This window comes from Enhydra lutris, unplaced genomic scaffold, assembly GCF_002288905.1.
Source record: "Enhydra lutris kenyoni isolate GAN:26980312 unplaced genomic scaffold, ASM228890v2 scaffoldscaffold18, whole genome shotgun sequence".
Lineage (NCBI taxonomy): Eukaryota > Metazoa > Chordata > Mammalia > Carnivora > Mustelidae > Enhydra > Enhydra lutris.
Window position 1 is genome coordinate 3,123,828 of NW_019154102.1, and position 11,081 is coordinate 3,134,908.

Below are 11,081 nucleotides of genomic sequence, written 5' to 3' on the forward strand. Positions count from 1 at the left end.
CGTGCTCACCTTCCTGGTCATGAATCTGCACAAACTGACCTTAATTTAAGTCCAAGGTGCAGATGAACAAACATATTTTAGCAATGATATAAGATAATGGATGTCAGAGAGCTGGGATTGGTCTGGGACTGTGTGCCGAGACATTCCATTTGTAATCTGAAAGATCAAAGCATACATTTTGGCATTGAGATGACCACTATTCATAGAGATGGTTCTTTTTGAAAAAGTACCCTTTCCACACATGAAAATAAGCTTTTGATTTTTAAATGAAAGCAAGCTCTCTTTCCATTTAAAGATTCTTGACAGCTTTTCCTACGAAGAGGAAAAATGGTGGCAACAAGAATCTGCCAGAGATGCTCTCTGGAATTCAAATCTGCCCTTTCTCCAAGGAAGCCAAACAAAAGATTCTGCCCCAGCCTGTCCACCAAAGACTAGTGGTGCATATAAACTAATCAAACAGAAATGGCTGAAAAAGAAACACACCTGCCATCTCTGATGGTCCCACACGTCTGAACACATGCAGCTAGATCTTCTTTCCTCTTCACCTACTACCTATTCTTCAAGGGCAACGATTGGATAGTCTGGTACCATATATATTAACTTTTCCTTATCAAGTAACATCTGTTCTACCCTGAGGGTAGGAGCGGGAATGAAGGATGGAGCCACCAAAGGAAACAGCAGAGCAATTCTGAGTAAGTATAGAGAAGGTTAAAAATGTTTGCATCCAACCTTAATAATTTAGAGTTAATATTAATTCCCAACCTAAGATAATCTTTTACATTACAGTTTGTGTATTTGTTGTGGAAATTTCCTTAAAGATGTCATATTAATTTCATAATACAGTTGTATCTTAGGTATGATATAATTTTTAGAGACGATGATAGATGTTAGATGGCTGTGATTTAATAAATGTACATTCATTTTGGTTTCAGACAAACTTAAAGTTCACAGGGGATAAATGTAATAAGCCAGCCACACAAACTACAAGTTATAATGAGGTACAGATATTTCAATTCATATTTTTACGGGGTAGGAAATGCACTCCAGGTGGAAATCTTTGCTTACTTAATCACTGTGAATTAGACTTGCATATTTGATATGTAAATTCCTCCCTCTCCTACCTTTGAGGAAAAACATGATTTCTTGATGGAATTTGGGGTTCTTGCCACATCTGCCCACTATTCCCCAAATAAAACAAAGGGAAAAGAAAATGAAAGTGTTACCTGCTCATCGAATGTTCTTTTCCAGTGACTGCTGTCAAGTTAAGGCATTTGCAGTCCTGTCCGAGGTGTGCACTGAGAGCTCACAGTCACTCATTTAATTCAAGTACTTTACATGTAACACATACTCCTTAAAAAAGGGAAAAATTTCACTAACCAGCAAAAATCTTTGTCCTCAAAGGTATTATTCTGTGGAATATCCAGAGGAAAAAAGACTGTGCTTAATATTAGAATCTCTTAATATAAGCCAACTGAAGAGAAGTGTCTAACAAGGATAATTAGACTACAAATATCTATTTCAAAAAGAGTCACTTATATAGCTAGAAAACACAGCATCACACTTGATTTGGTTAACTCCCATACTAGAATTCCAAATACTAGAGTTTATATAGTTACACTTAGTAAATTTAAACATTCATGCTTTATTATATGCTTAATAGAAATAAACAAGAGTACATAAAACGGGAGTCTAGAAAGGAGTATTTTCCTCCCATTATTTTCTCAGACTCAGGATGTATCAAGAATATCTATAACTGCATTAAGGCACAAATCTAGCTTTGGGAAAGTATTTCTTGATTGCCATTTTGCCCGCATGGGTGCCCCAGAGCTGAAAGCAAAGTGGACCGGGGTGTGAGACTCAAAAACTGTGCTCCTTCTCAGGAAGTGTGGGATGGGGTCTGAAAGGAGATGATGTAAATTTGAAAAGTCCTACCTGTGTGAGAGTTTCGAGAGATTACTTCAGAAACTGTTCTGTTCGAGATAATGTTTTATGCCTTGTATGATAGTGTATCAATTTAATTTTTCATAAATCATGATTCAGTTACCTTTTTATTGCTATGATTGGAAAGATTCATATTTATGTTACTTTAAAATGAATACTAAAATATCTGAAGACAAATCTGAGTTATAAGATGCATGGTGTTCAAAGTAGTATGTATTTCATTAGTTAAAGCTTCTTGTTTTGTATGTTTAAGACCACCATTTTGTTCCTCAGAGGATGACATTGCTATTTGCAAACACAGCCAATGGTTTCGGGAGGAGACTTGATCAACTCACATTCAGCATTTTCCAAGGGTATAGAAAATGTTTGTTCTCATTGACTAGAACAATGAGAGATTAGAATCTTGTTAGAACCGTTTTTATCTACATGGCTAACAACTTTGGTATCATTGGAGGATATTCCTTGATGTGGTCAGCAAAACTGGAAAGGAGAAAACCTAAACATTTACGTAAAGAAATAAAATGAATTTATTCTTAAGGTAATGTTACAACTCAAAATAAAATCACAGTCCTTATATCCTTTCAGGTTCTCTAGTCCATAGTCAAATAAAACTCAGTCCATGCATCTTTTCTGATTCATCATTTGGCATGCATATCACAGATTTGAAGGGTTTTGATTATTTTTGCAGATATGTGATGAGGATGTAAAAATTCATCATGTAAATACTCTTAATGAACAAGAAAAAAACTCTTAGATAAGTAATTTTCTTTGTATATATACATATAACATTGAAAAATACATTTTTCTAAGTAGAATTTTGGTTGAATTTAGAAGAATTTAATAGTAGCTCTCAAAAGGAATTCAAAATTTGTTTCTATATTTTGAGTCAAGAGATTAAAAAAAGAAAGTGAAGGAAATACTACCCATGGTATTTTTTTCCTAATCTGGTGAAGAAAAGAGCTACCAGAGTCCGAGATCAGGCAAAATACAAATGCTACTTGCCTTATTCAAAGGTCTAGAGAGGTGTGTGCATCTTCTGCTCTAAAATACTTGTCACCTCTTTTAGATATAGGATCTACAGGAGGAAAATCTTCAGCTGGACAGAATTCAAAATGAATTTTTACAACCCAGATGATGGACTGGCACACTTCCAAAGTGAATTCATGAGTTTAATAAACGTCTTTGTCTTGCTTTCATTTTTTTCTGGACTAGCTTACATCATAATGGAGGAATAACATTTTAAAAATTTTGAATAGGCACTTACTGGAATTACAGTTAATCCTGATACAATCTAGATGGGGAAGAATAGATGAAAAATGAAAATTTATCCTTCAAGGTAATAGCTGCAGACATCCAATAAAATCACAGTCCACCCTTCCGGGGACAGACACATGCAAATATGGCCACTCCATATCATGTATTCTTTAGATACTTCTAGAACCCAGATTCATTGTTATAAACTTCACATTGGAAACAACAATAGGTTTTTTTAAAAAATGGCCAATTCAAACAAAGCTACATGGTGACAAATCTAAGTGAAAGAAAGCGTTGTTAACTGTCAAAGATGCTTGGCTTAGACTGGCTGCGACTTTCTCCCCATCTGTGAAAGAACATATCATTATTTTCAGCATAATTAATTCAGCTCCGTCACAATGGGGTACAGTGCAAGCCCAGCTAGGCTCAGACATCTTGGACCTTCAGAGTCTAATATCCCACAAAGGCCAATAGAACTCTTGAGAATTGTGGTGATCAAATGGAGAGCAAGTTGAAGATATTCTAATTTTACCCTAATGTATTTTATTTTTGTTATTATCATTGGCTTAGGCAAAGAAGTTAGCAGCCAGATACTGGCTGGATTCCATGCCTTCTATTAATTGGAGGAAGAAAGAAACAACTGTATTTTCTTTTAGAAGCCTTCAGTAGCTAAGGGGTAATGTCATTCTTCAGAGCACACGAGCCTGTGCCTCTTTTAGGAGCTAACAATGTTATCTCTATGTGCTAAGTGTCATGGTTAACATGGGTATTGAACTTCCTTTTCTTACACTTGCTTTTTCTATGAACACAGATGAATCTAAGAACAGAATGTCTGATCTGAATAACACAGACTGTGATTATAAGGGCTGTCTTTAAAGGACTGTGTGGGATGTTTTATGTTTATTTTATGTATAGATACATATTTGTTGGTTTTTGTTGTAGTATTTAATGCCTTTGGGGAACATGAAAAATATAAACCTAGATTCTGTTTCCATATAGCTGAGTTTGTCATGTGTCGTCAACCGCATCAGAAAAGTGGTTGCAAACAGCCAAGGACCAGCACCTACACAACTCTTTCCACAGAATGCTTTGCTGTTGGAAAATTCCCATGAGTGTTTCCACTTTGGCTAGCAGCCCTTTACTGCGATTAGGCAATTTCCTTTGATTTGTTGTAGTAACCTATCATTGTCACTAGAGGGAACTCTAACAGAACAGTAAATGACAGTGCACTGCATTCTTCAGTGATGTTTAAAAAAACACCCTTATTATTTAACTTTATTTAGCTAATATTAATTGAATGTAATTGTATTCAATAAGCTATCACTGAAATGATTTTATTCTTTATGAGCTACCATTCTGCCCAGCACAATTTGAAACTGTAGGTAGAGTTTCCACAAATGTCTCACCTCATCACATTTTGCTACTCTTTGTGTCAAACTATGTTTCAAATTTTATTTTTCTTTCTCCATTAATTTATTTTTGTGTGTGTTGAGCACTTCCAGGAAATACAGTAAAACCTCATTAATTTGTTCTCCTCTTGGAGCTACTGATAGTAACGAAACTTATTGGGCAGAATATTTATAATTCTTGACAAACAAAGATTGCCTGAGAAAAATTAAACAAGTTGTAAAAGATGAACTTCAGGAAGAAAACTGAATCCCAGTACTTCACTGTACACTGATGGCACAACTTGCATGAAATGACATTCTAATTACTGATAATTCTTATCCACCCATTAAAATCAGCCTAGTAACACCTTTCCTTAAGAAGCCTTCCTAGCTATCAATTTGTGTTTTGGAACGTAATTGAAAACAAAACTGCATATTTTTTTAAGTCTACAATTCCAACTCTTTCTTAATTCGGCCTAACCTTCCCCCATATTTCATGTAACTTTTTGAGGTTTTACTGTAGTGACTCTCTCCTAATGCTACAATGAAGCAGGAAAGCATTATTTCTCTGTAGAAGAGCCTGTGTTTTAGTGTTCTCATGGCTGTTTGCTACGGGCCGCAGTCTTTGGGCATTGAAGGGTTGTGGATTGCTGTTTGATAGCAAAATATCACCACACAGTATTTCCAAACAGAAAAGATGGTGTACCACAAAGGTGACTAGTCAAAGGAGAAGCCCAGGGAGTACAGTAAAAGTAACTGTTGGTCTACATCACAGAGCAGAAATTTGACATTTTGTGCAGATGTTATCTAAATAAAAGCAGATGGGTTTTTATTCATCTGAAAGGTATCCTCTATAGCAAATCAGAATACCAGTAAATACAACAATGGAAATTATTTGAGGCCTCTTCAAGCCTAACAATTTATACTTTCAATTGACCTCATTGGTACATACGGCTTCCCTTTTAAGAATCCTCAGTGGTAGAAATCACAAAATGGTAAATTATGTTCAACAAAGTGAAACAATCAAAAAAATGCCCCCAAAACCTAAATTAATTTAAATGATGAAAATGAGACCATTAAGTGTTTTAACTTTCCATGGCAAAACAGACTACTCGATAAAAGTTTGCAGGCAAAACTGAACAAAAAGTGAAAAGTATTAGTTTTATGGGGGAAGGGGAGTTGTTACCTAGGTTGACCGTCAGTTTCACACGCCCTGCATCCAGCTCCAGGCGGAGGGTGTCTGCCGAGTCTCTGGAGGTGGTTGCCATGAGAATGCCATAGGCGCGCTGGGATCGGAACCGTAAGGACACGTCCTCGGCCTCCGTGTGCATCACCACTGGGAGCTGGATTTTCATAAACATACTCCCATCATAGCTCAGAACCGTTGCCTCTACAGATGGGAAGTGAATATCAAAGTTCTTGGTCAGTTTGGTACTAATTTATTCTGTGAAAAAGGACAGTGAGACCTATTAATGGCTTCTAGATAGAACACAACACTGCAAACGCAACTCATCTTCCTCAGAAATGAGCATTTTTTTTTTTTTTTAAGCTGGGAAGAGAAGTCACCATAATGAGGACTTCTGCGAAGTCTGCTAAACCACAGGCACAGAGATGGCACTACTTCCCTTTTTGATCGCATAGCCCTTTCTAGCTATGGCATTCATCATGCTGGTTTATCGGTGTTCGTGTGTGTGTCTCTCCCTTCTCAAAGGCAGAGATCACATTCTTTTGTGTTAGCCACAGTATGAGCCTGGGTTGAGGCACTGACTAAGTAAGCAATTACTTACTGCTTGTTTATACATGGCTAGGCCACTAGCTTCCCCAAATCTGCCTTTCCTCAACAAAATGAGGAGGTGCTAGCAGAGGATCTCTAAGGTTGTAGCCACCCTAAAAATCCATGATTCTAGAAGTTTCCATCATTATCTTCTTTCATAGTATCTGCCTTCATAGGATCAAAAAAAGTAAAAGAAACGACTTAAATGTTAGAATAAGGTCAACAATTTACCAAAGATGATGTTCAAAGACAGAAAAAAAGTAGCTCCAAACAACATGGCGCTTCTTCTGAGTCACTTTGTTTAACAAGGTAACTAATTTTTACAAAGACACAAACTGAAATCTCATTTTAAGCTTTATTTACAGGGAAGGGGTAGCTGAAATCATCTTCTGTCAGCACTACCCTGGTGTTCTGAAAATGTGATGCTATCACCAAAAAGCCAATAACTATGTATTTTGGTAATACTGAATAAACATGACTGGGTCTGCAGAGTTTGCGTGTTTTAGTTTGTGCTACTAAACCAAAGTGGACTGCTTTAAGAGAGAAGTCGCTTAATACTGTATTAAACACATAAAGAAGAGGACACCAGAAACTGTTGATCACAAAGTGCCTGCTTTAAGAAATAGAACACTTTAATGTTAAACACCATATGGTGGTGGAACGTTGCAAAACAAGTATGAGTAATTCTGCTTTCTCATTGGTTCTGACAACGCAGAATATGCTTAACAAAAGAAAAACCAGCTGGAATTAAAGGAAACTTGGAAATTCTCATCATCTTGCCCATTTACATGGCACGATTAGCTTTACTGATACAGTTGCTTATTATTGGGACTTATTCTGGAGTTGTGGTTTTGCAAGTTTGTCTGTCAAAAAGTCAGGAGAGTCAAATATTTAATCATTAGTTGTTGTCATCATGGGACTGAATGCATATCCAGAACAGATAAAGAAAGAAAGGTTCCTTCTAGGTATACCTTCTTGGTGCTCTTCTCTTCCACCTGCCTCTTGACTTAAGGGATCTTGGTCAACTCCCCCTAATATTTATTAACAGCCTGACTTCTCTCCCGAGTTCCTTCATCCATCACTCACTTAAGATTTCCAATTTAAATACTATAGTCACTCCCACCCCCATGAACCAACTCCACATGCTCCTTCACCAATGTTCTCCAGCTTAGTAAATGGCATAATCCCATTGTTCAGAACTTAGCTTTTCTGATTTTTCTCTTAAACTCTCTGCGATGCCTAATCTATGTGCAAGTCTATAAGTCTTGTAGGCTCTAATTCCAAGCCATTTCCAATTTATTGCTTCTTATCCTTATCACCAAAGTATCTCTGCCTCTGCTCCAATTACGCACCTAGACCACTATCATAGCTCCCTCAGCGGTTTTCCCATTTCTACTCTTTCTTCCTGTCCACAGCAGCCATGCTAAACTTTTAAAGAAATAAATCAGTTTATATCCCTACACTGCTTAAATTATGTCTTCCCACCTCCCACCAATAGCTTTCCACTGCATTTAGAATAAAAGCCGTACCGCTTTTCTACCCACAAGGTTCTCCGTGATCTGGCCCCATCCCTTCTCCATGGCCTCAACCTTCAGCATCTCCGCCACTTGTTCAGTAAACTCCAGCCACACTGATTTCATCCCTCATTCAAGCACCTGCACTTGTGGACCCGTCTGTTTTAAAAGGCTTAACCCTAAACCTCTACATGGCTGGTTCCGTTGGCATTCAGGTCTCTGGTCAAATGTGACGTCAAGAGTTCTGCTCCAAGCACCCCACTGATCCTTCCTCCAATTATTCCATATCTACTTACTCATTTCTCCTTCTTCACAATTACCATTTCTTATACGTTTCTATACTGTTAATCTGCTTCACCCTTTAGAATGTAAATGTTGTGAGGGCAGGGTTAGGCTCTCCTATACATTGTTCTAGCAGTAGCTGGGTACCTTGCAAAGGGCCAGGCACATAGAAGACCTTCAGTACGTACTTAACTGAATTAAGGATTGCATTTGATACTGAAGATATATGAAAGAGCTTATTTTCATTTGGATATCAAGCTTACATAAATGCTCACTAAAGGAGTTAAGTATTGGGGTGCCTGGGTGGCTTAGTGGGTTAAGCCTCTGACTTTGGCTCAGGTCATGATCCCAGGATCCTGGGATTGAGCCCCGCATCAGGGTCTCTGCTTAGTGGGGAGCCTGCTTCCTCCTCCTCTCTCTCTCTCTGCCTGCCTCTTCCCCCACTTGAGATCTCTGTCTGTCAAATAAATAAAATCTTAAAAAAAAAGAAGTTAAGTATTTACTCTGCCTATTGTTAAGTGGAATCTAATTTTGGTAAAGTATGTGGACATGATATTTGCTGAAGTCTACTTTGAAGGACACACTGTGCCACAAATGACAGGCTAGCATCTATTTATCAAAATACCAGTCCTGTGGCTAGGCACTGACCTGACTTTGAGAAAATAAAATATAATCCTTTTTAAAATATAATGGTTCTACATTATACCACATATTTTTATTATTAGATAAGTTTCCTAACAGAAAAGCTGTAGTAGTTTACTCAAAACATAATTAAGGGGCACGTGGGTAGCTCAGTCAGTTAAGTATCTGACTCTTGATTTCGGCCCAGGCCATGATCTCAGGGGTTAGATCGCGCTCCACATCAGGCTTCACCATCAGCAGGGAGTCTGCTTGAGATTCTCTTTCCCTGCCTCTCCTTCTCTGCTCCTCCCACACCCTGCGTCCATGCTCTTCCTCTCTCTCTCTCTCTCACACACAAATTAATTAATTAATTAAAAAATTAAAACATGATTGTAAAACTATGGTGATCTCTAGGGGAAAAAAAAGTGTTTCTTGTATAATATCAAGGGAGATTTGTTCTTTACTATTTCTTTGCCTAAACTAGAGCCAATCATTGTCCATATCTATAAAGCAACAAACACCTGAATAAACATTTAAAAGTCATTATCTATTACTCAGTTCCTCGGCATCATATTGATAAAAGAACTGAAATGTTGTTAATTTTCCTTTATTTAATCTATAAACCTAGTGTCTATTATTCAATAATCACATTTAAAAATGATTTTATAATCTTCTATAAAGTGCAGCTTAATTTGATTAAAAACTAAGGAGGGGGAACATCCTTCTAGAAGTAGAGATGACTGACAATGGATCATAAACATAGTATGAAATACAATCCAAAGTTGGAAAATAATCAGAATCATTAGCCTATAACATTCTCCAAAAAACTGCAGGAATGAGATAATATAGTAAAGTAATAAAACTTGAGTACATTTTAAATAATTCTCAATGTGAAAATAACTTGTTGATAAATGACAAATGAACACCTAAATGATTCCTCATAATTAGAGTTAATGTTTAATTAGACAAGAAATGGAAAATGCACAAGTTGGAGTCTAGAGTTGCCAAATAAATGGTAAACAACACTCTGACATTTGAAGGTTATGCTATTTGACAGCATCCTTTCACATTAGTAAAATTATCTTACCCCTTAGAACACAAAAGAGTACTTTGGAAGGCTAATTCCAATACAATACTTCCCAGAGGGGGAGAAAAAAGTTTCAGCTCTGTCTCCTGCATCTCCTTCCCCTTTGTCGTTAAGTTTGATAAATTTGCTTTTCTGTATTATTCCTTCTTGCCGTCTAAAGTGTACACCTGTGCTCAGTTTTGCCGAAAGGCAGTCACATATTGTGCACAACGATGAAAATCAGACAGGGAGCCAAATTATATTGCTCTGACATCTGTCTCTCCATCTGTTAGAGTTTTAACAAACAAGTATAAAGCAGACCTCTGATTACAACATATACACATAACCAAGAATAATTTCTACATGGCCAAGTCTCCACAAATTCTCAGCTTTATTAAAAATAAAGTAGGAGGGAAAATGCTGAATTTAATTTATATTCAATTGCACATTATTTCTATATTACTCTTCCTTATGGGATCGATGCACATAAAAAATACTATTTTCCTTAATTGCCTAGGTCAGCAAATACTCTTTCTTATAAATTCCGTCGCTTACTTAATGCAGAATAAAAATTTCCTATAGTAATGTGACTGCAATATTATTCCTCAGGCTGCATTATCTAAGTGCTTGAACACACTTTTTATTTACTATGAACAATAATCTTTATAAATTATCAATTATTGCTCAGTAATAGTAAGATGGAGACCACTAGTACCTTTATTATCATTTTTTAATTTCAGGAGTTGTCCATCAACTCTTAGGTGATTAACACCCTATTGTGATCAGAGTATATCTGGAGAAGAACCACAGTCAAAGCTCTTTCTTTTGAATTGGAAACCCCAAGGGTTGGGCACGATCCTATGTTGACTGAACTAGGGCATAGCTGGGAACTGGACAGAAGCCAAATTCTGTGGTATTGAGCATGACAAGCATCCCACATCACCACTGTTCTCGGGAGATACCATAATGTGAGCAAGAAAATTAATTCTGAAAAACAAAGACTTCTAACAATACGCTGGGTGGTCTGGAAACAAAAATCACACAAAAATGACCATTTTTTCCTCAACACACAACCAACCTGGAGACAAAGAAATCTGCAGAAATTTCTAGCCACCTGTCAGATAAAAATGTATGCCGGATCCCAGTGATGAAGCTTGCTATTAAATTCTCATTTGCAAATCTACATATGCTTGCCACCCCTCCTTCTAATTATTGTGAAATAAAAATATTCCCTTTCCCTC

The 11,081-nt window shown here is 36.9% G+C and overlaps 1 protein-coding gene across 1 annotated transcript in view; it reads right to left on the bottom strand.

Annotated features, from left to right (window-relative positions):
• The window catches only part of LOC111148008 (neurexin 1), a 1,160,981-nt gene that overhangs the window by 624,414 nt on the left and 525,486 nt on the right, over positions 1-11,081 (bottom strand). Inside the window, 2 exon segments of the mRNA XM_022504343.1 lie at positions 3,206-3,232; positions 5,770-5,973. Of these exon segments, the coding sequence (XP_022360051.1) occupies positions 3,206-3,232; positions 5,770-5,973 (231 nt within the window).